General features: G+C 43.2%; 2 protein-coding genes across 2 annotated transcripts; both read left to right on the forward strand.

Annotated features, from left to right (window-relative positions):
- Positions 1-301: 301 nt before the first annotated feature.
- Positions 302-13,341, forward strand: LOC310863127 (coagulation factor VII-like; the record flags this gene model as incomplete). Its single annotated transcript, XM_083771278.1, has 10 exons — positions 302-362; positions 1,204-1,367; positions 3,884-3,908; positions 4,862-4,975; positions 5,459-5,599; positions 6,378-6,508; positions 6,710-6,830; positions 7,092-7,369; positions 12,547-12,681; positions 12,967-13,341. 10 exons carry the CDS (start codon positions 302-304, stop codon positions 13,339-13,341), a joined length of 1,545 nt encoding a protein of 514 aa, XP_083627404.1.
- Positions 13,342-14,905: 1,564 nt separating this feature from the next.
- Positions 14,906-25,695, forward strand: LOC310863210 (coagulation factor VII-like; the record flags this gene model as incomplete). Its single annotated transcript, XM_083771394.1, has 10 exons — positions 14,906-14,963; positions 15,923-16,086; positions 16,222-16,246; positions 16,885-16,998; positions 18,169-18,306; positions 21,241-21,356; positions 21,822-21,942; positions 22,772-23,126; positions 23,549-23,774; positions 25,633-25,695. 10 exons carry the CDS (start codon positions 14,906-14,908, stop codon positions 25,693-25,695), a joined length of 1,380 nt encoding a protein of 459 aa, XP_083627520.1.
- Positions 25,696-27,055: the final 1,360 nt, after the last annotated feature.

Genomic DNA, 27,055 nt, shown 5'->3' on the forward strand with positions numbered 1-27,055 from the left:
TGTTTTCTGTTCTGTGTAGACTGTAGACAGTGCAGGAGTCTGGGTAATGTTGTTTTCTGTTCTGTGTAGACTGTAGACAGTGCAGGAGTCTGGGTAATGTTGTTTTCTGTTCTGTGTAGACTGTAGACAGTGCTGACCCCACGCGCGCACGCGCGCGCGTGGGGTCAGCGACCTGCAGGTGACGGCAGATCAGACTTTGTACCGTCAGAGGCACGCACGCGCACGCGCACGCACACACGCGCACGCACACACACACACAGAGGCACATCATTAGTCCCTCAAAACACACACATTGACCATCATGGCTCTGATCGTCGTCCTCTGTCTGCTCTGGAACCTCTACTGCTGTCTGACCGCTTCAGGTAACACTGACGCCGCTGTGTGTGTGTGTGTGTGTGTGTGTGTGTGTGTGTGTGTGTGTGTGTGTGTGTGTGTGTGTGTGTGTGTGTGTGTGTGTGTGTGTGTGTGTGTGTGTGTGTGTGTCTGCTAATAAACAAACCGCAGTGATTTACGTTCAGACACTGACGTTATGTGATTGACTAGTACACAATTGTCACATATTTCAGCAGGTCACCAATTTCACCGTAACACCACCATGCTGGAGTGTGAGTGAGCGAGTAGCAGAGATGTTGGGTATTGGAATTTGGCTATAGAAAGGTCTAGTCACTTGACTGACGTCCCTTCCTTTCTTTACATTCCTTGGCACCAACACGGAAGCTTGCCCTCACTTGCGGGCATCCGTCCTAGAGCCTTGAATTTTTCCGCAAATTTTTATGTTTTAGTCATAGTCTTTTGAATAGTTTTCATTTAGTTTTAGTGACATTTTAGTCACCTGGAATGTTTTAGTGTTAGTCTAGTTTTAGTTGACTAAACATATCATAACTTTGTAAGAGTTTATGGTGTTAGTCGACTAAATCTATAGTTGATTTACTTTTACTGGATCTCTTGTCCACTAGCCCCTTCCTCACATTAGTGTAGTTGTTGTAGTTTGTTGACGAAATTGTCAATATATTTAGTCTTAGTTTTTGTCACCATAGCTTTAGTTTCCATTTGTTTTTTGTCAGTGAATATAGTTTACGTCATAGTTGTAGTCGACAAAATCAACGTGTGTGTGTGTGTGTGTGTGTGTGTGTGTGTGTGTGTGTGTGTGTGTGTGTGTGTGTGTGTGTGTGTGTGTGTGTGTGTGTGTGTGTGTGTGTGTAGTGTTCCTGCGTCCAGACGAAGCCCTCGCGGTCCTGGTCAGAACCAGGAGGTCCAACTCGGGCTGGTTGGAGGAGCTCCAGAAAGGAGATCTGGAGAGAGAGTGTCTGGAGGAGAAGTGTTCCTACGAGGAGGCCCGGGAGGTCTTTGAGCACACAGAGTCTACGGTATGATATGTTGTGTATTGATCCTAAGGTTAAATCATCTACTTTCTAAGACATTGGTAAACTGTCTCATCAGCTTCTTATCTGAGTTAATCTGTTCTAAAACAATGGTAAACTGTCTCATCAGCTTCTTATCTGAGTTAATCTGTTCTAAGACAATGGTAAACTGTCTCATCAGCTTCTTATCTGAGTTAATCTGTTCTAAGACAATGGTAAACTGTCTCATCAGCTTCTTATCTGAGTTAATCTGTTCTAAGACAATGGTAAACTGTCTCATCAGCTTCTTATCTGAGTTAATCTGTTCTAAGACAATGGTAAACTGTCTCATCAGCTTCTTATCTGAGTTAATCTGTTCTAAGACAATGGTAAACTGTCTCATCAGCTTCTTATCTGAGTTAATCTGTTCTAAGACAATGGTAAACTGTCTCATCAGCTTCTTATCTGAGTTAATCTGTTCTAAGACAATGGTAAACTGTCTCATCAGCTTCTTATCTGAGTTAATCTGTTCTAAGACATTGGTAAACTGTCTCATCAGCTTCTTATCTGAGTTAATCTGTTCTAAGACAATGGTAAACTGTCTCATCAGCTTCTTATCTGAGTTAATCTGTTCTAAGACAATGGTAAACTGTCTCATCAGCTTCTTATCTGAGTTAATCTGTTCTAAGACATTGGTAAACTGTCTCATCAGCTTCTTATCTGAGTTAATCTGTTCTAAAACAATGGTAAACTGTCTCATCAGCTTCTTATCTGAGTTAATCTGTTCTAAAACAATGGTAAACTGTCTCATCAGCTTCTTATCTGAGTTAATCTGTTCTAAGACAATGGTAAACTGTCTCATCAGCTTCTTATCTGAGTTAATCTGTTCTAAGACAATGGTAAACTGTCTCATCAGCTTCTTATCTGAGTTAATCTGTTCTAAGACAATGGTAAACTGTCTCATCAGCTTCTTATCTGAGTTAATCTGTTCTAAGACAATGGTAAACTGTCTCATCAGCTTCTTATCTGAGTTAATCTGTTCTAAGACAATGGTAAACTGTCTCATCAGCTTCTTATCTGAGTTAATCTGTTCTAAGACAATGGTAAACTGTCTCATCAGCTTCTTATCTGAGTTAATCTGTTCTAAGACATTGGTAAACTGTCTCATCAGCTTCTTATCTGAGTTAATCTGTTCTAAGACAATGGTAAACTGTCTCATCAGCTTCTTATCTGAGTTAATCTGTTCTAAGACAATGGTAAACTGTCTCATCAGCTTCTTATCTGAGTTAATCTGTTCTAAGACAATGGTAAACTGTCTCATCAGCTTCTTATCTGAGTTAATCTGTTCTAAGACAATGGTAAACTGTCTCATCAGCTTCTTATCTGAGTTAATCTGTTCTAAGACATTGGTAAACTGTCTCATCAGCTTCTTATCTGAGTTAATCTGTTCTAAGACAATGGTAAACTGTCTCATCAGCTTCTTATCCGAGTTAATCTGTTCTAAGACAATGGTAAACTGTCTCATCAGCTTCTTATCTGAGTTAATCTGTTCTAAGACAATGGTAAACTGTCTCATCAGCTTCTTATCTGAGTTAATCTGTTCTAAGACAATGGTAAACTGTCTCATCAGCTTCTTATCTGAGTTAATCTGTTCTAAGACAATGGTAAACTGTCTCATCAGCTTCTTATCTGAGTTAATCTGTTCTAAGACAATGGTAAACTGTCTCATCAGCTTCTTATCTGAGTTAATCTGTTCTAAGACAATGGTAAACTGTCTCATCAGCTTCTTATCTGAGTTAATCTGTTCTAAGACAATGGTAAACTGTCTCATCAGCTTCTTATCTGAGTTAATCTGTTCTAAGACAATGGTAAACTGTCTCATCAGCTTCTTATCTGAGTTAATCTGTTCTAAGACAATGGTAAACTGTCTCATCAGCTTCTTATCTGAGTCATTCTGCAAGTTTTACCAATACTATCTGTCATGTGATTTACTCGGGTGGCTTCAGAGCTGTGGCTTTTCATAACTCAGAGCTGTAATGCAAGGCAGGGATTTCAACGAAGAGACAACGAAGGCCATTTTTGATTGATTGATTGAATATTTTACTAGACAATTAAAACAAGTTACAATCAGCCATTTTTGGTCCAAAAGGATTTCCAAAGAAAGACCTTGCGGTCTTGTTTCCATTCAGGTCCCATGCACTCACACATATTTAGTCATGAACTAATGTGTTGTAAGTGGGTGGCACCAGATCATTGTTTACGCTCCCTCTAGTGTTGTGGCTGTCGCTCACTTTCTTTAAGTAATCAGTGAAGTAAATGGGCACTGAGGGCACGGAGGGCATAGCTGCATGTACAATTTTGCCCCTCAGTTTGATACTTTAACCTATTTGACCTACTCTATAATAACCTATTTTTAACTTAAGTCATACTGGTGGTACCTGGAGAGCCAATATTCTCTGAGCTGGTACTGAAAATAGGTTGAGAACCACTGATCTAAAGTGTCACCAGCCACACTAATGTTTTAATCTGTGTCATTATTTCAGGATGAGTTCTGGAGGACTTACAGTCGTGAGTAGGAACACAACACACCTTCAAACATCACTAATATTATTATTATTACGTTATTTTATCATGTTGCCATACTATTATGATGCAGGAAAGTAACTAACTTCTGGGGGGATGAGGGGTGTTATGGAATCAATATAACAGCATTTATTATACTGTGTGTGTGTGTGAGTGTGTGTGTGTGTGTGTGTGTGTGTGTGTGTGTGCTATAATTGCCAGACGCTATACAAATACATATGGTGGAGACGCTGCCTGTTATACTTATACAGTACTAATTGAGTACAGAGTGACATACTTATTGTATCATTATTAAAGGACCACTTCACCACTTTTCAACCTATCTTCATATAATAGGTCCTCACTAATAATCATGATAAAATGACACGATTTATTTCTACTCAGTCTGTGTCTCATAGGAGGGCTGTGGGCCTCATCATCATTAGGCAGATCATTTTTTAAACAAGATTTCTTTTACAAAAATGTTTAGATTTTCATTATCGTGAGAACGATGGCTTCCATTTTCGCATTGCAACTTTTCAGGACTAGAAAGCCTGCTGTTTTTTATTAGCTTGTATTCCCCATCGATGATGTCACTGGAAGACGGTTTCTGAACTGCCCACAGCCCTCCTATGAGACACAGACGGAGTAGAAGGAAATTGCGCCATTTTTTCATGATTATTAGTGAGGACCTATTATACCTATGAAGATACAGTAGGTTGAAAAGTAGTGAAGTGGTCCTTTAACCTTATTTGTGTCCTTGTATGCTTTTCCTTGTGTGTGGACATAAATACATGGTTAAAATGTGTGTGTGTGTGTGTGTGTGTGTGTGTGTGTGTGTGTGTGTGTGTGTGTGTGTGTGTGTGTGTGTGTGTGTGTGTGTGTGTGTGTGTGTGTGTGTGTGTGTGTGTGTGTGTGTGTGTGTGTGTGTGTGTGTGTGTGTGTGTGTGTGTGCATAGTTCCAGACAGCTGTGCGTCGGGGCCATGCGTGAACCAGGGAACCTGCGTGAACCAGGGAGACTCCTTCATGTGTCTGTGTCGGCCTCAGTTCAGTGGGCGGAGCTGTGAGCTGGGTCAGACTCCTCCCTATCTCTGCCCTGACTCCTCCCCCATCTTTGTCGTATATAAACCTTTGCCCGCAAACGTTTGATTGATTGAATTAATTAGAGGCTTTGTAATTATTTGTTATTATTCATTTATGTTCAATCTCATATAAATATTTGAGAAGTCCCCCCCCCCCCCCCCCCAATATAACAGACTTCGGTATACGAGTCAATGAGCGAGTTTATTTATTTTTTTTATTTTAAATCTAAATGTCCTATCCAGTGGGCCAAGCAATTAAGCGGTCACATCGGCTTGTTCTCCCATTGCGTGCACTGGGCGCGCCGGTATGATCGGTGTACTCCAAAAAAATTAATCCAATTAATCCAAATTAATCAATTAATAATAATACATGAATGCATGTCATCAACAAAATACAAACACCTATATCTACCAAAGAGAAGAAAAATGTAAAGAAAATAAATAAGCCAGTGTTGTTGTTGTTGTTTGTTCAGAGTACAACGCCGTTCCAGACACCTGTCTGCTGGAGAATGGAGGCTGTGAACACTTCTGTGAGGAGGAAGCGGGAAGTCTCAAGTGCTCGTGTGCGGACGGCTACTTCCTGCATCACGATAACCACAACTGTTTGCCGGGAGGTAGGACAGAAACATGTCTGCTTAATTAACAAAGTATAGTTTCAACCAGGCAGGAAGGCAACACTGTATCTTCCATAGCTGGTTGAAACTACTTTGTTTGAAATAGAAATTGTACATTTCAGTCACTCAAAATCCCCATACATGGGATGGAGTCTATACACAAGAATGCTACGAATGGCACTAGGTGTCACATGGACGGACCGCATCAGAAATGTGGACCTCTATGGGGACGGACAAAGTCAGAGAGAGAAGGATGAGGCTGGCAGGGCACTGCGTCAGGCACCCAGAACTTGAGGCAAGTAAATTGACCCTATATGGGAGCCAACCCAGGGCAAAGCCAGGAGGGGAAAGAATGTAGACGTGCTGCTATGCGACATCTTGGCTGGCAACACTGCAGAGCTCAAGATCCTGATGTTGGATAGGAAATCGTGGAGGGCAGCGATCCAGGAATCCAGAGGTGGTGTTGGCTATATAGACCTCACTCTCACAGCAACTAAATAATTCATGAGCTATTTCTGTTAAGAAATTCCTTAACAGATTATTATCTTTCTAAGTGTTTGAGTTTGGAAGTGCTTGTTGGATATCACTCGACGGCGTACCATGCACGTACCTTTTGTTGCTTTACTAAAAACGATGCAATGGCAAGATCATGGCAGCGGTATGGCAGCCATGTTGTGCTGTGTTCACACACAGAACCTATAGCATGTTGTGCTGTGCGTGTCACTGTTTATATCATGTTGTATTGTGGTTTTTTAACATGTGTTGTGTGTTTCCTCAGAGCCCATAGCGTGCGGCATGGTTCCCGTCCTCCAGGACCAGGGGGAGGGGTCGGACAGAGCGGACCGGGTGGATCCTCGTTCTCGTATCGTCGGAGGAACAGAGTGTCCCAAAGGAGAGTGTCCATGGCAGGTACACCGTGGTAACACCACCACCACCAGGGGGCAGGTCTAGATAAAATGCATATTAAATATGTGTGTGTGTGTGTGTGTGTGTGTGTGTGTGTGTGTGTGTGTGTGTGTGTGTGTGTGTGTGTGTGTGTGTGTGTGTGTGTGTGTGTGTGTGTGTGTGTGTGTGTGTGTGTGTGTGTGTGTGTGTGTGTGTGTGTGTCAGGTTCTGCTGGTGTACCGGGACAAGGGGTTCTGTGGAGGGATCATCATCCATCCAACCTGGGTCCTCACAGCCTCTCACTGCATGGAGAACACCAGGACGGAGTTCCTGAGGGTGGTGGCAGGTACCTATGCGGTGCCGCGCTATGAGCTTTTGTAGATCTGCTATTTTTCAATAGCTAAAGTAAAACATAATGTTTAAAACACCAAAAGGGGTTCCCCGACAAGAATGAATGAATTCATAAAGTATCCGTCCCGTCTCTCTCTCTCTCCACCAACCACTGTAATGAATCCATAAAGTATCCGTCCCGTCTCTCTCTCTCTCCACCAACCACTGTAATGAATCCATAAAGTATTCGTCCCGTCTCTCTCTCTCCACCGACCAGGCGAACACAACACGGCGGTGCAGGAGCACACGGAGCAGAGCGTCCAGGTGGTCCAGATCGTGACGCACGAGGACTACGTGTCGCGCACGGCCGACAACGACATCGCCCTGCTGCGGCTGGGCGCGCCCATCGTCTACACGCCGTACGCCGTGCCCGTGTGCCTGCCCACGCGCCCGCTGGCCGAGCGCAACCTGTGGGCCGTCAGCACGCACACGGTGAGCGGCTGGGGCCAGCGCAGCGAGAACGGACCCACCTCGCACCTGCTGCGACGGCTGCAGGTAGGCTGCATAACGAGCATGATCAGTGATAATAATAATAATAATAATAATAGCTCAAATTTATATAGCGCTTTTCTAAATACCCAAAGCGCTTTACATAGGAACACTAGGAATGGACTTTACATAAGAAAAACAAAAACAAAGCAAAACATAACGGATACAACAACAGAACAGGGTTAAAAGGATAAAAGGATAAACGAGACCTCAGCTGGGGAAAGCTATCCTGCAGAGGTGGGTTTTGAGTGAGGTTTTGAAGGAGAGGAGAGAGGGAGCAACTCTGAGATGGTTAGGGAGTTCATTCCAGAGTTTGGGGGCCGAAACATAGAAGGCCCTGTCCCCCCAGGTGCGGTACTTGGCCTTGCGGACCTTCAGGAGGTTGGCTATATCATTGTTTTGTAGTCATCAGGATGATATCGTTACGTCATGTTGTAGTATTGTTTTGTAGTCATCAGGATGATATCGTTACGTCATGTTGTAGTCATTGTTTTGTAGTCATCAGGATGATATCGTTACGTCATGTTGTAGTATTGTTTTGTAGTCATCAGGATGATATCATTACGTCATGTTGTAGTATTGTTTTGTAGTCATCAGGATTATATCGTTACGTCATGTTGTAGTATTGTTTTGTAGTCATCAGGATGATATCGTTACGTCATGTTGTAGTATTGTTTTGTAGTCATCAGGATGATATCGTTACGTCATGTTGTAGTATTGTTTTGTAGTCATCAGGATGATATCGTTACGTCATGTTGTAGTATTGTTTTGTAGTCTTCAGGATGATATCGTTACGTCATGTTGTAGTATTGTTTTGTAGTCATCAGGATGATATCGTTACGTCATGTTGTAGTATTGTTTGTTTTGTAGTCGACAGGCAGGAACAACAGGCGGCACCTTCCTTTTCCCTCAAACCGATTTTTCTCAATAAAAGCTACAAGCTACGAGAGCTTTTATTGAGAGGGAAAAGGAAGTTGCCGCCGCCTAAAAACAATACTACAACGTGACGTAATGATATCATCCTGATGACTACAAAACAATACTACAACATGACGTAACGATATCATCCTGATGGACTACAAAACAATACTACAACATGACGTAACGATATCATCCTTATGACTACAAAACAATAACTACAACATGACGTAACGATATCATCCTGATGACTACAAAACAATACTACAACATGACGTAACGATATCATCCTTATGACTACAAAACAATGACTACAACATGACGTAACGATATCATCCGCTCCCGACAGGATCATACGGACTTTTGAAACAGAGACCAGGCTTTCCTCCGAGGTGGTGGAAAGCCTGGTGAGGCCAGGTTACATACATGGTAGACATGATATATATATATATATATATATATATATATATATATATATTTATTTATTTTTTACAGCCAAGCAGTACATCTGACAAGAAAATCTTTGCACATAGTCACCCACTTTTTTTTCCTTTTTTTTTATCATCAACAAACAACGTACACCCCCCCCCCCCCAACAAACAGGACAAAATTTAATTAAATTAAAAGTAAAAACATAGGTCACATCATGGGTCACAGTCAATAGTATTGTACCCAATAAATAATGGGCCTTGATATGAAGAGGGTATAAACCACTGCTCTATAGCGATGATTACTATCACACTATATATTTAACACTGTTACTGAACAAACACTCTAGCAATGATTACCAACACAATATAGAGCTATTTACTTGCACAAGCAGAGCGCGCAAGTAATAGTTTCGCCCAGCTCGTATGCACCGTCCCAGCCAACCCGCCACTTTTGATGCGTATGCACCGTCCCAGCAAATTGTGCCTGATTTGCTGGGACCAGATTACATGGTGTGTATATGTATAACTAGCTCTTAATGATGGCGTATAGTGGAGGATATTAATGACACGATCGTTCACTTTATGGTACAAGCACCAAATTTGGTACACAAGTGCTTCAGAACCTACTCTCTCAGAAAAGTACGTTGTCCACTTGAAAAAACTAAATGGCCACCATTTTTCAAGATGGCCGCCAAATGAAAAGGGCCTTTTGTGGCGGTTCTGGACAACCGTGGGTCCGACCGACTCGAGACCGGGCACTGCACTCCCTGTGGGTGTGTGGAACGTGTGTGTCGAATTTGAAGTCGGTGGGGCGAACGGTTCTCGGGTTATGTGGATTACAGATGTACAGACACACACACAGACTTGAATATATGTCAATGGGCAATGCCCATTGGGGTTTTTTTTTAGATGATGGGTAAGAAGAGAGAGATGTGATGTCAGGTGGTGTGGGCTAAGAAGTGGTCAGGGCTATATGAGATGTACAGTAAGTGCAAAGAGAGATGGTGAGGGAGGGAGAAAATTATTTGTACCAATTGACCAGACAGTAGACCAGACAGGGGCGACTGTGGCTCAGGAGGTAGAGCAGGTCGTCCAATGATCCATGGGTCGGCGGTTCGAATCCCGGCTCCTCCTGTCTACATGTCGAAGTGTCCTTGGGCAAGACACTGAACCCCAAATTGCTCCCGATGTGCTGGTTGGTACCTTGCATGGCTTCCGCCGCAATCGGTGTATGAATGGGTGAATGTAATGCACAATCTATGTAAAGCGCCTTGGATAAAGGCGCTATATAAATGCACCATTTACCATTTACCATTTACAGTAGTGTAACAGGTTAAGGTGAGTATAGAGATGGAAATGTTCTAGCAAGGGCAGCCAATGTATTGAGAATATGGGACATATTATGTATGTGTCAGGAGTTATTTGTGACAGAAGGCTACCAGTGAGAGGGAAGATGTATACGATGGTAGTGAGACCAGCCATGCCGTACGGTTGGAAACGGTGGCACTGATGAAAAGGAGGCACAGCTGGAGGTGGCAGAATTAAGGATGCTATGGTTCTCATTAGGAGTGAAAAGGAAGGGCATTATCAGAAATTACTGAATTAGAGGATCAGCCCAGGTTAGAAGGTTTGGGGATAAAGCAAGAGAGGTGAGGTTGAGATGGTTTAGACATGTGAAAAGTACATTGGGAGAAGGATGCTGAAGATGTAGCTGCCAGGTAAGAGGATGGCCAAAGACGAGGTTTAAGGATGCTGTGAGAGATGACATGAAGGTGGCAGGTCACAGAGGAAGATGCAGAAAACAAAACCAAATGGGGTCCATGTGTGGTCCAGCCCTATGGAATGTAAAATTGTGCTAATGAAAAGTATTTAAAATATATAGTTTTGATGCTCATCCTAGCTCCTACTACTATAGGGGATGCAAAGCAATATGTCCGTTTATCCGTCCGACTTCTCCTACCAAATCACTCCATTAGCACATTATGCACAAAAAATTATGCATGCCACAGAAATCCATCTGCACTACATTGCATCCATGTCATATTTACTGTACAAATATTGCTTTTGTATTACATACTGTTATAGCACAACATTTCACTGTGACACAAATTACATTACAATTTCCACATTAACCGACCCCTCCCCTTTTCCCTGCACGTGCACACACACACACACACACACACACACACACACACACACACACACACACACACACACACACACACACACACACACACACACACACACACACACACACACACACACACACACACGGTACTGTACAGTACACTATAGTATGTTACAGTACAGTATGGTAAAGTATGTACGGTACAGTAACGTGCGGTACGGCATGGTACAGTATGATACCATAAAGTATGGTACAGTACGGTAAAGTATGGTACCATGCAGTACGGTACAGTACAGTACAGTACAGTACAGTACGGTACAGTATGATACCATACAGTAAGGTACAGTACGGTACAGTATGGTACCATGCAGTATGGTACAGTATGGTACAGTATGGTACAGTACAGTACAGTACGGTACAGTATGGTACAGTATGATACCATACAGTAAGGTACAGTACGGTACAGTATGGTACAGTACGGTACAGTATGGTACCATGCAGTACGGTACTGTACTGTACTGTACTGTACTGTACTGTACTGTACTGTACTGTACTGTACTGTACTGTACTGTACTGTACTGTACTGTACTGTACAGTATGGTACAGTATGATGCCCTACAGTGCCGTACAGTATTATACAGTAGTATGGTATAGTACATCACAAAGGTATAGCCAAATATATGCTGAAATGCTAAACCAGTCTAATTTTGGTGGCCATCTTGAAATATCACCGCCATATTGGATTTTTGGATGGCTCGGTTTAAAAAGTTAAAGAGTTGACCAAAGGAATGTTCACGGCAAATGTCACGCTTGTATCACCAAGCGAACAACCGTTCCAATGATCTGCTAATTGCACAAATTCTGTGTGTGTGTACGTCTGTAATCCACGTAACTCGAGAACCGTTCGCCCCACCGACTTCAAATTCGACACACACGTTCCACACACCCACAGGGAGTGCAGTGCCCGGTCTCGAGTCGGTCGGACCCACGGTTGTCCAGAACCGCCACAAATGGCCTTTTTCATTTGGCGGCCATCTTGAAAAATGGTGTCCATTTTGTGGACAACGTACTTTTCTGAGAGAGTAGGTTCCGAAGCACTCGTGTGCCAATTTTGGTGCTTGTACCATAAAGTGAACGATTCTCATGAAATATTGACTTAATATCCTCCACTAGTAAGACATATGTGGATTAAAGGACCCAATGCCAGAGTGTAATTGGTTTTCGATGGTGACGTAATGACGATATGTTTTAGTGTTGGGAGGATTAAAGGTAATGCTCCTGTGTATACATGTATGTAATCTGGCACCACTGCCGTATCAGGCACAGTTTGCTGGGACGGTGCATACGCATCAAAAGTGGCGGGTTGTCTGGGACTGAGTATGGCACAAAGTAACCACAGTATACCGCTAATCAACTTACAAATTACATATGCATATATACATAGTATATATGTAGTGGTCGAAAGTACTTGCACGCTCTGCTTGCGCACTAGTTGGCCATTCATGGCCTACTAGTGTGCAACAAGCAAGTATTCACTCGACAGAGTGCAGTTCTAGTTAACACTGTTACTGAACAAACACTATATAGCAGAAGCAGAAATATCACTTACCTTTCTGAAAAACTAGTAATACCACAATGTAGAAAATACTTTGTCACATGACACACTTCATTCATGCCTCTTCCAACGCCACTATGACCACATGCAGGTTCCCAGGATCCGGACTCAGGAGTGTGTGGAGCAGAGCGGAGTGGTTCTGACCGACAACATGTTCTGTGCGGGTTACCTGGAGGGACGACAGGACTCCTGTAAGGGGGACAGCGGAGGTCCACTAGTCACCCAGGTATGGTTCTCCTTAACCGATTCCGTACATACGACGTTGCCACACCTCATAGCGCCACCTACCGACGCGTACATAGGACGTGTGAGGACATCCTAGTGCATCCTCAATGATACCGGGCGAGATAAGAATATTCAGAATTTTGCCTTTTTTTCTTTTTTGTCAGTTCGCCTTTCGGCTACCGTATGCTACGCTCTGGGCTCATATTAGCTTTCCGTTGACTTAGCTGTTAGCGCGGCGGAAAGAATGACGCTGGAATTTATAAACACATTTGGTCTGTGCTTCCAGTACAAGAAGACCTACTTCCTGCTGGGCATCGTCAGCTGGGGAAAGGGCTGCGCGCGGCCCGGAAACTACGGCATCTACACCCGCGTGTCCAACTACCTGGAATGGATCCACCACAAAACCCAACCACCCACGCCCAGCACCACAGAACTGCCCAGGGCCAGCGGAACAGAACCGCCCGCGGCCAACGGAACAGAACCGCCCACGGCCAGCGGAACAGAACCGGCCGCGGCCAACGGAACAGAACCGCCCACGGCCAACGGAACAGAACCGCCCACGGCCAGCAGAACAGAACCGGCGACGACGATGACAACGCACAACCAAACGGACCCGCGGCCGTCAGTCACTCACAACGACACGCTGCAGCCCACACGCTGATGACCACTGCAGGGGTCAGGGGTCATCCGCCGCCTGTCACATGTGACTCTTTAGCGCCCCCCTGTGGTAGCTCCCTGTAGCTTTATACGGGAAGACAAAACGAAGGTTAATGGAACGTTTATTTGTGTTTGTTTTCATTTTAATTTATCGTTATAGGCCAACCATGACAAAAAAAACATGCTCCACCAATTAATGTTGTAAAGATGTGTAATAAATACAAAATATTCAACATTTCTGTGAACTGAAAGTTGCGCCTGCATAGCCTGTAGACCGATGGTTCCCAATGTGGTGTCCGTGGACCCCCCAGGGGTCCTTGAGGGATTTCAGGGGGTCCCCACCTAAATATAGTATAGGAACCAAATGGACCCTTATGGGTCTGTGACTCAGAGAGTGTACAAATGGAACCAAATAGACCCTTATGGGTCTGTGACTCAGAGAGTGTTCAAATGGAACCATACGGACCCGTACATGACTCTCGGAGTTAAATGTGATCCCCTGCTACAGTATTTTTTTTTTTAAACGCATAATTTTGGCCATCAATATCATTTTTGATAAACACAGCCATACATATTAGTAGTGCTTCAGTGACTCTCAAAGTGAGGTCTAGGGCCCCTCTGGGGGGGTCCAGGGCCCCTCTCAAAGTGAGGTCCAGGGCCCCTCTGGGGTGTCACATTCGTACTACTGGTAGTACGTCCAACTCGTACTAATGGTTCTCAAACGTTCTCAAAGAAGGACAACTAACTCTGAGAGTGACAGACTCTCTCAGACCTGTTATGGTCATTCAGGGACTATAGCTGTGTGTGTGTTATGGTCATTCAGGGACTATAGCTGTGTGTGTGTTATGGTCATTCAGGGCTATAGCTGTGTGTGTTATGGTCATTCAGGGACTATAGCTGTGTGTGTTATGGTCATTCAGGGGCTATTGCTGTGTGTGTTATGGTCATTCAGGGCTATAGCTGTGTGTGTTATGGTCATTCAGGGACTATAGCTGTGTGTTATGGTCATTCAGGGACTATAGCTGTGTGTGTTATGGTCATTCAGGGACTATAGCTGTGTGTGTTATGGTCATTCAGGGACTATAGCTGTGTGTGTTATGGTCATTCAGGGACTATAGCTGTGTGTGTTATGGTCATTCAGGGACTATAGCTGTGTGTGTTATGGTCATTCAGGGACTATAGCTGTGTGTGTTATGGTCATTCAGGGCTATAGCTGTGTGTGTTTCCGGTAATAGTATTGTCCGCTCATTTTGTATTTCCGTATCAACATTTGTATTGTTTAACAAAAGTGTCCACCGCAAGCCAACGGCTGAAAGTGCAGGGGTTCGAGCCCTGCTGCAGAGTGCAGAATCAATGCAGTCGATCAGTGACAAAGTTCAGTTGATTCCACAACGTGCTCCTCCTGTACATTTCTGCCGGCCTCAGCACACACACACACGGGTCAAACGATGTTGGTTTGACCTTTGACCTGTTCCGCAGTGCACAGTTAAACAGCTATAGAGTCTGCTGGTTGTTTGTTCCACATCAACGTTTATTAAGCTCCAACTCACGACGGAGTGTCACCAACCATGCTGCTAAAATCTACCTTCATCCTCTGGACCTTCATCCATCTGCTTTCTGCAGAAGGTACGTTCTTTTCCACGCACATTATTTTATTTCATTTAATAATGTTCACTTGAAAAATGTATACATTCAAAGATTTGCACACGTTTTCACGATTGTTAAAAAATAGCAGATCAACAACCTTGTAGATGTGCTATTCCAAGTATAATACGGTTAAAGTGGTTAAAGTGATTGTGACACATTATGCTTTCCTGGTTTTAAACGCTTAATCAAGCCGTGTTTAACCACTTGAACAACTTGTGGATCTGCTATTTCTTGGAATCCAGATTTGTCGTCGTAGAGCAGTGCTTTCTCAAAGTGTAGGGTTTCCTCGGAATACTTTAATGTTTTGAATTTGTTAATATCACACTTCAAAGTTTGCCCACTTAGACCCAACGTCTGAGTTGCACTGTACTTGGTGTGTTCTTTAATTTTCAATCTACACTAATACTCTTGTGACTATAGTTGTGACCTTTGCACATCAGCTAGTTTTGGCAAATTTATAACACGGAGCAGGCGTGCTAAACACAGTGTGTATAGAGCACTGAAGTCCTGACGTAACTCGCTCATCCCTTCGATTCCCCTGGTTCGCGGAAGTAATTTCTCTATGGAGAATACCATGGGGTGATCTTAATATCGTTTCATATAAGTGTTGTGGTCCAAAAATAAACAAGCTGTCTCAGCGTTATTGTCAGGGAGGTGTCTCTGTATCTTTTGCAACAGTCAGTCACTCATATATGAATATGATACAGTCTGCTTCTAGCGAAAATGTAACTAATTCAACAGCAGTAACAATAGCGTTTCATCTCAGTCAGTTGATTCTTCATATCCATATGAGTGTTTATTTTTCAAACACAGTTCTTATATGAGACGATCTAAAATCCCCCTATGGGGATTACAATGCAAATAAAAAGTACATGAACCTGTGAATTTGCGCCCTCTACCGATATTGACGTCAGACTTCGGTGCTCTATTTATTTCAGTGTTCTTACAGAAGCGTGATGCTAGCACCGTGCTAACCAGGAGCAGGCGTGCTAACACCGGCTTCCTGGAGGAACTGAAGCCAGGCAACCTGGAGAGAGAATGCATCGAGGAGATCTGTGATTACGAAGAGGCTCGAGAAGTGTTCGAAAACGATGACCAAACGGTTATTATTATTGTTATTGTTATTATTATATATTTTATGGGACATTGTTTTAAACACATCTTTGAATTGAAATGTGAATTGAAAATGTACAATATTAAACTTGTGTAAAGCTCAAACTATAACTTTGTTTTACAGTTGAAGTTTTGGAAGACGTACCACGGTGAGAGATTTCATTATTTATTATACAAATAAGTATTATTTTAAGAGCACTGCGGTGTGCATGGTGTATCGGTCATCATATCGGTATAGGCAATATCGGCCCTAGAGTATTGGCTGGTATTAATTTTGTAATAGTATCTATTTTGTGGTTTAGGAGAAGTTTAGAAGTCACAAAGATTATACAGTATAATCTAAATGCATAATAATGTTTGGGATATTTATATATTTACATAGGTTTGAATGCGATTTTTGTCCCTCATTTTAGTCTATTTCTTTAGTCACACCGTCATAGTTTTAGTCGTCATTTAGTTTTCTATTTGTTTTGTTTAGTTTTTGTCAATGACATGTGTTATATTTCTACGTTATGTCCATGAAATGTTGTTTTGTTGCAGTTTTTGTTTTGTTGTTGTTTGTTTCTTGTTTATCTAGGAATTGTATTGTTTTGTCTTGTTTTGTTTTGGCTGGTTGAATTGTTAGTAAAAAAGTGTCTTTATGTATGAAGTGTATTTTGTGAATTGCGAAAACGAGATCTCAAGGGATTGTTCCTAAGAATTTCAGACACACAACGCACATTTTTCGTCATAGTTTTAGCTGACAGAATTAAAACAGTGTTTCATTGTTTTTTTGCACATCATGCAGCTCGTGAGCCGTGCTTGGCGAACCCCTGCAAGAACAACGGAACCTGTATCTATATGGACACGATATATACCTGTGAATGTCTGGAGGGGTACGAGGGAAAGTACTGCCAAACAGGTACAAATACACCTTTAGAGATATACCTGTGAATGTCTGGAGGCGTACGAGGGAAAGTACTGCCAAACGGGTACAAATACACCTTTCGGTAAGCCCCACCGAACTCTACTCTAGACCAGGGTAGGACAAAAATCGCTTCTCGCCCATTTACTTAAGCAATATTACACGAGAGGGTGTGGTTTAACGTGATTATTGCCACGACAGTGATGCGGTAAGCAACGAGACGAAGTGTAATATTGCAATTATAGTGTAATATTGCAATTCTACAACAGTTACCCTTAAAACTAAGATAATCGCTGAAAAAGTATATTTCTTTAATGACAGATGTAGTCACTACGACCACAAATGTCCCAAGAAACTAGCTAGCCTTAGTAGCCTAGCCACCGAGATTGCTAGCGCTCTGGGAAAACAGAGCAGCTGAATTCTTTGTTTTGATTAGGTTGTGAATGGTGCTGGTTTGTCCCACGGCTAGAAGCCGTTTCAACCAATCAGATTGCTTCCTCGAAACGACCTGCATTTATATCACGGCTTCTCCCATGTAAAATAATCAATCATGTAAAATAATCAATCCTTTCAGGAGCAAAAGCTTCAAAATCTCTTCTAAATCTATAGTCAACAAAGCCTGCAGTAGGCTATAAATGCACTAGAAACATGTGCATGAGATTATTTAAATAAACTATAAATACAGGGAAATGTTGGCACACAACGCTCGTCCTTCACAAGATGGCTGTTTTGAGCGCCTTGCTACATTTACAAAGCTAACGTGTATAATAAATATTTCACATAAATAAATAAACAAATTGATTTCACATATAAAGTGCTCACCCCCGGCCTGGCCACGCACGTTAGAAATTTGCACGGGTGGGTATTGGCACCCGTGGATTCCATATTCTTCAATACGAAGCATTTTAATCCGACCTGTGGCCATTTTCTGAAATGGTTATAAACTTATAATGTATCATAGTAGGGTAAGTAGGCCTACAACACACCTCTCAGCCAGGATAGTGGCGCGTATAGTTGAAAGCATAATTATGGCAAAAGAATTAGAAAATGGCCGGCGTGAATGTTGTTGTTTCAGTGTTTGAGGACTCTCTGACGTGTCTGTTGTTGTTTCAGTGTTTGAGGACTCTCTGAAGTGTCTGTACCTGAACGTGTCTGTTGTTGTTTCAGTGTTTGAGGACACTCTGAAGTGTCTGTACCTGAACGGAGGATGCCAACACTTCTGTGACGGCTCCGGAGATCGCAGGAAGTGTTCGTGTGCCGATGGCTTCGCCCTGGGAGAGGACGGACGAGAGTGTGTCGCACGCGGTGAGAAGAACCCGTCTGTGTACCTGTCTGTCTGTATACCTGTCTGTGTACCTGTCTGTCTGTATACCTGTCTGTGTACCTGTCAGAATCTGATCTGATTTGATCTGATTTGATTCTAAAGATCCACTTCACCTGCACTTCTCAACCTATCGTCACATAATTGGTCCGAACTAATGTTCATGAAATGCCACAGTATTTCTCTACTCTGTCTTTGTCTCATAGGAGGGCTGTAGGTAGTTCTGAAACCAGTCTGTGTCTCATAGGAGCTATTAGGAGGGCTGTGGGCAGTTCAGAAACCAGTCTGTGTCTCATAGGAGGGCTGTGGGCAGTTCAGAAACCAGTCTGTGTCTCATAGGAGGGCTGTGGGCAGTTCAGAAACCAGTCTGTGTCTCATAGGAGTTCTGTGGGCGGTTCAGAAACCAGTCTGTGTCTCATAGGAGGGATGTGGGCGGTTCAGAAACCAGTCTGTGTCTCATAGGAGGGATGTGGGCAGTTCAGAAACCAGTCTGTGTCTCATAGGAGGGCTGTGGGCGGTTCAGAAACCAGTCTGTGTCTCATAGGAGGGCTGTAGACCGTTCAGAAACCAGTCTGTGTCTCATAGGAGGGCTGTAGACCGTTCAGAAACCAGTCTGTGTCTCATAGGAGGGCTGTGGGCGGTTCAGAAACCAGTCTGTCTCATAGGAGGGCTGTAGACCATTCAGAAACCAGTCTGTGTCTCATAGGAGGGCTGTAGACCGTTCAGAAACCAGTCTGTGTCTCATAGGAGGGCTGTAGGCTGTAGGCCGTTCAGAAACACATCCACATGATCGATGCAGAATCCAAGCTAATAGAAACTGCAGGCTTTCTATTCCTGAAAAGCTGCAAGGCGAAAATGGAAACCATCGATGTTCTCAGTCACAATAATAAATCTCTCTCTCTCTCTCTCTCTCTCTCTCTCTCTCTCTGCCTGAATATAAGACTATACATTTTTTCCAATGGAAATATCCTTGAAAACAGGGTCATATTATAATCGGGACTAGACTATTTGACATTCAAATTGGGGTCGTCTTATAATCAGAGTCATCTTATACTCAGCACAATACAGGTATATATATATATATATATATATATATATATATATATATATATATATATATATTTATATATATTTTTTTAATATATATATATATATATATTTTTTTAATATATATATATATATATATATATTATTATCTTTTTACTTTTTTACAGGTTTCTGAACTGCCCACAGCCCTCCTATGGGAGGGCATCATCAGATTTTTAGTTTTTTGTGCGAATGTCGTGTATTTTCCCTGAAGAACAATTATAGCGTGCAACATACAGGAAAAACACCAAGGCAGGTCCAGATGAAATGGGTTTAAAGTAGACCTCTTTATTTGCAGCGAAAGACGGTCCACGGTCGAGACAAAAACACAAAGGAAACAGACCTTTGGGATCCCCTAGATAATATCACACGGGCTGCACTTGGGTAGTCAAAAACAGTGCAACCGGATCCAGCAAGAGAACCCAGAGCAACCCTGCTCTTTAGATTATATACTATCTGAGTCCCTCCCCTCTTCACCGTCTCCGGTGAAGAGGGGCGGGCTCTCGAGACAAGGAGGTCTTAACTCTGCTGCATTTTAACAGGGCCAATCTTTTTTTTAAGATATTTTATTGGTTTTTGAAGGGACAGACAGTAGGCTGACAGGAAACGGGAGAGAGATGGGGGAAGACATGCAGTAAAGGCCGTGTCGGGCTCGGGAGTCAAACCCGCGGCACACTGCGACTGGATTCTGCGACTGGACACTGCGACTGGATTCTTCCGCCGTAGCCTGAAAACCCACCTTTTCAGACTCCATCATGGCCCATAGCACTTACCCTAACCCCTTAGATAGCATTTCTGTTGGCTTAGATAGCATTTGACACAGACTTATAGCATGTTATGTAGACAGCACTATAATTGTATTGTATATAGTCATAGCACGCCATAGTACATATGTATAGCATAGTAGTGAATATGTATAGTTTATTATGTATAGTGTATGTATAGTTTCATCATATAGATATTCCACTGTTACCTTCTTAGCTTACGCATGTTTCATGATAAATGCTTTTATGTGATGTATTCCTATGCTTTTGTTCTTGCTTAAATGTAAGTCGCTCTGGATTAAGAGCGTCTGCTAAATGCCTAAATTGTAAATTGGATTACCAGTCGGGTGCCCAGACGGTTACGCCACCGCCTGAGCCAACAGGGCCAATCTTGCCTAAAACACAATGATTACTTAAAGATACAATGACAAATGTAGTTAAAACATAACAGAACTAGATGCAAACTAAACATACTCTTATGAACATAGTTAACCATAACTAAAAGTATATGAAACGGAAACAGACTTATATTTAAGCAATGTTTAACGGAACTAAAAATAGAACTGAACATTCTACTTTAAGAAGTGAATTAAAACAGTTTAACCCAATAGAGGAAGTTATAATCTTATAGTCTCATAGTATATTTTAAATCAGTACAAATTGCACTCACTATTAATAGTTATAGCGTCTCTCATTATTCTATACTGAAAGTCCTTCTTTAAAATGTGGAACAGTCACTCAGTGAAAGTCAGTGACAGAGCATGACCAACTGGTCGCCGGAAGAATCCAGCTTCTTCACCCCAGGGGAGCAAGCTTCAAACAGAGTGAGAACAATGTTTTTTTGGATTCAGGTGTGAAGTGTAGACATTCCTGTCTCTGAGAATTGAGGAGTCTACAGAGGGACCCTTGTATATCTAGAGTAGTTCTGACCTATACTATACAATGATGAATTTGGTTTCATTTTATACAGAATTATACGACACGGACCAATTAGATATAGGTTGAGAAGTGGTCCCTTTCATCCTGTGATCTAAACACATGTTATGTGATCTTATATCCTGGTCGTAGTCCAGTTTCCATGTGGTCAGATCCCTCCAGATGAGCAGCAGCAGAGCGACACGGTCCAGAGCCACACCAGGCTGGTGGGAGGACGCCAGTGTCCCAAAGGACAGTGTCCCTGGCAGGTCTGTCTGTCTGTCTGTCTGTCTGCCCAACGCGCGGGGAGGGGGTGTTCTGGTGGTCTTGTATTGTTGTGTATTTCATTGACCTTATGCAAGCCCGGCGAACATCCAAACAGAAAGGTTCTATATCTGCTGCACTTTGCAGCTGTACAGTATGAAAAGCTTGGCCTACAGTATGAAAACACACCTCTGTTTATTTCATATAAAAATCCACCGTAGACATGTTATTATGATGAGCTACTTTCTACTGTCAAGAAAATCCTTGCAGGGGATTCTTTTTAGGTGTTTGAGTTTGGAAGTGCTCGTTTGAAATCAGCAGCCCTGCGTTCCACCTGTTTTGAATTTGCATTACTGTGTGTGTGTGTGTGTGTGTGTGTGTGTGTGTGTGTGTGTGTGTGTGTGTGTGTGTGTGTGTGTGTGTGTGTGTGTGTGTGTGTGTGTGTGTGTGTGTGTGTGTGTGTGCGCTAGGTTGTGGTGATGCTCCATGGAGAAGTGCATTGTGGGGGAGTTCTGGTGGGCTCAGAGTGGGTCATCACCGCTGCTCACTGTATCCATGGCAACCACCCCGACAACCTCACCGTGGTGGCAGGTAATCACCCTGTGTGTGTGTGTGTGTGTGTGTGTGTGTGTGTGTGTGTGTTTGTGTGTGTGCGTGCGTGCGTGTCTGACCAATTCAATTAAGATGAAGTTGAGAATGGGTGAAGTGCACCTTAACCCCCTTTCTGAAACCAGCTCCTCGCCACTCGCCCTACACACTTGTCCTCGATATGCACGTTCACGCGAGGTTGCGCCATATTAAGTGTCGTCCGAAACCAAGCAGCCTTGAGTGGAAGTGGCTTATAAAGCCCTAAAGAGCGAGTCTGTGCCGATCTAGACTCCATTGCCTTGTGCAGCCCTGCTCTCTGTCCGCATGGAAACCACGACCGACAAATGTAAGTACCACCACAAATAAATGATAAATAAACTATTTACCCCACGTGAAAAAACTTTAAATGAAACCACACAAACAAAACAACTTTTAACAATGATTTATGAACACCATGGATGAATATGACATGTCATTTTTGACAGTCACGCTGTATTTCCTTTTTCCATATTAATGAAATCCACATGTCACACAAACATACACGATGCAATGCAATATAACTGTACAAAAAAAATAACAGGTAACACAATTGCATGATGGTAACCAAGCCAACGAATGGTGTCTGTTTCCTGCACAAGGAGGTCGAGTGTATTTCCAAGCAGTTTTTTATACCTAGCACCCTAATCAAGGGAACTTGATTCAGCTGGAGGGAACCTCCCGAGAGCACTTCAGGTCAAGGGACTGGTTTCAGAAAGGGCCTATAAGACTCATCATCTTCCTCTATTTGGTCACATCCTCTGCCCTTATTTGGTCACATCCTGTGTGTTTCCAGGGGAACACCACCTGGAGGTGCTGGAGGGCACGGAGCAGACTGTGGGCGTGGCTTCGGCCACGCCCCACCCCCTCTACTCGTGGGAGACGGGCGAGGGCGACGTGGCCGTGCTGCGTCTGGCGCCCCCTGGCGTGGCTCCGGGGCGCTACGCCGTGCCCGTCTGCCTGCCCCGCGACGCCCAGTTCGTCCGGCGCGAGCTGGCGCCGGTCCGGTTCCACACGGTCAGCGGCTGGGGCCGCCGCACCGCCGGGGGCAACCGTGCCACGGCCGACTCGGTGCCGCCGCCCACCTCGCCGCTGATGCGTCGGCTGTCCGTCCCCATCCTGTCCAATGAGGACTGCTCCCGGACCAGCGGGTATGTCAAGGCCCGCCCCCACATTACTTACCGTATATTACCAAATAACAGCCCATGCTCAAATAGCCGCCCAGCACCTAATAACAGCCCAGGTTCTGACACCATTTTGCGTAATAACCGCCTCCTTCAAATACCCGCCCTCCTCCAAATAACGGCCCATGGGCCGTTATTTGCAAACTTAATCAGCCTCAGCCCTCATTTATATTATTATGTGTTCACCGTGAACAATACCAACAGAAAAGGGGTGAAGTAGCCTTATAACTTCACAGACATATATATATTTAGTATATTTTTATATATTTAATAGGTTTAACTTCACAGACATGATGTTTAAATGTTTAATTATTTTATATTCTTTATTTATCAGGTTTAACTTCACATATACATGATGTTTAAATGTTTAATTATTTTATATTCTTCAGGTTTAACTTCACCGACAGCATGCTGTGCGCCGGCTACCTGGAGGGGGAACAGGAGGCGTGCCGGGGAGACGACGGAAGCCCATTGGTCACCCTGTACGGCTCCACCCACTTCCTGACGGGCGTGGTGGGCTGGGGGCGTGGCTGCGAGCACCCCGGCTACTACGGGGTTTACGCCAACATGGCGCACTTCATCCACTGGGTGGCGGACACCATGACAAATGCCACGGTTAACCCATGAGGTGCCAGCATTTGGGGGGGAAAAACCAAAGGTTAATTTGTTTGCGTGTTTTAGTTAATTTGGTCAAATTGAATCACGTGTGTAAAGATGATGTACTTCATCAATTGGGCGGAAGCCACCATTAAAGCGCCGCCCCAATGCGACTCTTAACCAGTGAGGTGGCAGCATTTATTTTTGATCGGTTAATTAGTTACAATTAGGTGGTTCAGGAACTTTTTCATGGCAAGGACGTCCACATCGACACATATTAGCCCAGGGATATAACGGTGACCCCCATAAGAGAAGAAAAGTTTTTTTTTACAACTACATAGCAGTGATGGACCCCATTTGATTCCATTTGTACACTCTCAGAGTTTAGTTTGACAAAAATATACACTATGGGTCAACACATGCCAGCGTTTTTCAAGGATAAAATAATACTCTAATGAACGTTCTGGTCTATATATGGTGTTGTGCTGAAATAAACAATTCAATGGATCTTGGAGTTTTTCTTTCAATGCTTTGGTCGAGGTTTGACACATTTTGGGCGGGAACCCGTTTTGGTGTTAGCATTATGTTATGCTTTAGCTATTGAAAAATAGCAGATCTACAAGCTCATAGCGCGCCACTCGGTGGCGCGCTATGAGCTTGTAGATCTGCTATTTTTACGAGCTTGTAGGTCTGCTATTTTTGAAAAATCGAAGAACGACTGACATAGAAACATATCTTTTTCAGAAAACTGTCAGGATGTAGAAGACATTTTTAGAATCTGATCTCAGGTCAGAATGGGTTAAATTGACCATTTGCAGACCGCGGCCATGTTTCCATCAGAGTTTGGAAGCACTCGTTTTCAGTAAAGCAGCGTCCTGCTGCCTCCTGCATTATGTGCACATTCAAAACAGGTGTGATACTGCAGGGCAGTTGAGTGATATCTAACGAGCACTTCCAAACTGCAACACTTGTAAAAAGAATCACCTGCAAGGACAGAAAGTAACTCATAACAGTGTTGTCTACGGTGGATTTTTATGAAACAAACACTTTGAGGATAGAAAGAGCTTCAAGCTTTCCGTACAGCTGTAATGTTGGTGAGTTTGACGTTGTGTAAATACAATCAGAGAGGACTTTTCTGTTTGGATGAATGGGCTGCCAGTGGAAGTTGCACCTTGCCATTAACTTCTATGGTAAGATGGCCACGGTCTGCATATGGCCCATTGTTATTTAACATTTAATATTTAAAAATATATGAGTATTTACTTTTTCGGTTGCCTATACTAGAAATGATTGCCAACAAAATGAGCTAAACCCAGAAACAAATCTGAAAGAATGATTTGTTGTGTATAGCCTATTATAATTAGCAACCTGAGCTGTTTGAACTTGTAAGATGTGTGAGTGAGTGATTGATTGATTGATTGATTGTTGCGTGTCCTTTATCAGTTGATACGTCTTTCAGTTTTCTAATAAGGGACGATTCATTCATATACTCTAAGGGGCTAACAGTGGGCGGGTTTTAGACCGGATCAGAGCAGAGGCAGAGCACATCACAGTAATTAGAAGAAACCACTGCCATGCTTGCATGTACTGCATGCGGGAAGCCTGCAGCAGGTGACGCGAGCTTTTAGATTGAGATTCGGGCTGGATGTTGTGAATGATTATGATAGAAGAAGCAGGCAACTGAGCGCTCAAGGCAGGGGTAAGTCCTTGTTCTTCCACGTTTACCTATTAGGCTCCGTTTTTGAGTCAGCAGTGCACTCTCTGTTGCAGAGAGAGTAACGAGAGTTGTGGAAATAATTCTCCTCCACTTTTCTCCTCCGATGGAAAGAAAAGTGGGTCAGAAACTCAGAAATGCACGTGTGCGTGTCTGTTGCAGAACGGGGTCCACGACCACGGACCACCTGCCAACAAGAACATGTTTGCACGCTCGCTTAGGTGACAGTAGCCTGTTGATTAGTTCTGGTTGGGAAGCGAGCTAAGCGACTATAGCCTAAGCTCGAAACTGCTGCAAGTTAACAAGTTGCTCTGACACTCTTCTTGGAACCATGGACAGCGACATTCATTCCCTCAAATAAAAATGCTAATACTTTTCTAGAAATAGACAAATGGTGATAGCTGTGCATTGCGCGTACGAGAAAGAATATGCCTTTGATATAAACTAATTTAGTTTAACTTAATTTACGTAATCCAAATGAGAACAGAACCCCTAAAAGGTTTAATTTCTTCAAGGAGGTATAGGTACAGTGTATCAATTAGGCTAATTTTCAGTAATGGCTAGAGAAGCATTACGCGTGTGACATATAGGCTAGGCTATATATTTACTTTAAAGTTGTGGTGTGGGTTATGGATACAAATGTGACGGTAAACATAAAGGCTAAAGAACAACTTTGTTTAATTTTTTCAACCACGGTTCATGTTTTAGGCTGTTATTAGAGAAAGTAAAAGATGAGTTATTTGTTTTCTATTTGGAAACTGTGTGTGTGTGTGTGTGTGTGTGAATTAGCCAGGACAGTATGCAAACATCTGAGTACATGCTGCTGCTTTCATGCGCGTGCGTTTGCGTGCTCATACAGTACATGGTTGTCATGTGCACAGTACAGTGTGTGACTCATCCGTGGGTAGCAGCAGTGGTGACATCACCTCAGAACAAAATCCACCCTGCTTTTCTCACAAGCTGTGCATGATCAACCATCAGGGACAGCCGGCATCATTCCTCACACGTACAGTACCATATTATATGAATGACTGTCACAGAGCAGCCATTAAAGTTAATTCCAAAAAATGACGTATTTTCTTCCAATTACCGGTATACCCTGTTATCCTTTTAGCCTAAATGTCTGACTATACCTTGTGTTATTTACATTTTGTTTTCCTTTTTTAAGATACATTTTTGGCCTTTTCTGTCTTTATGTGGATATAGTAGTAGTGGAGAGTGACAGGAACCAGGGAGAGAGACAGGGAGTGACGCACAGCAAAGGCCACATGCTCAGGAATCGAACCTTTGAAATGCTATCAGGCTGCATTGGAGCTAGCCCTCCAAGCAGAACCCAAATGCTACTGAAGTTTCTGACATTTGTTCGACCCAGTGCATTGGGTCCTGTTCCACGTCGTCCATGCCACCTGATTAAAACATTTACTGGCTCATGTTTACATGTTTACCGCCTCCCCGCGCTCTTTGACGATATTCTTCAGTATGAGGCTTTCTGAATATGTAAAGTATAAGTACCCATACATGCCGCTGCGAATATCTCCTGTGGCGCGGAAGCCGTTAAGTATTTTTAATATATGTTTGCCCGATT

Source organism: Protomyctophum parallelum, assembly GCF_964188405.1.
Source record: "Protomyctophum parallelum genome assembly, chromosome: 1".
Lineage (NCBI taxonomy): Eukaryota > Metazoa > Chordata > Actinopteri > Myctophiformes > Myctophidae > Protomyctophum > Protomyctophum parallelum.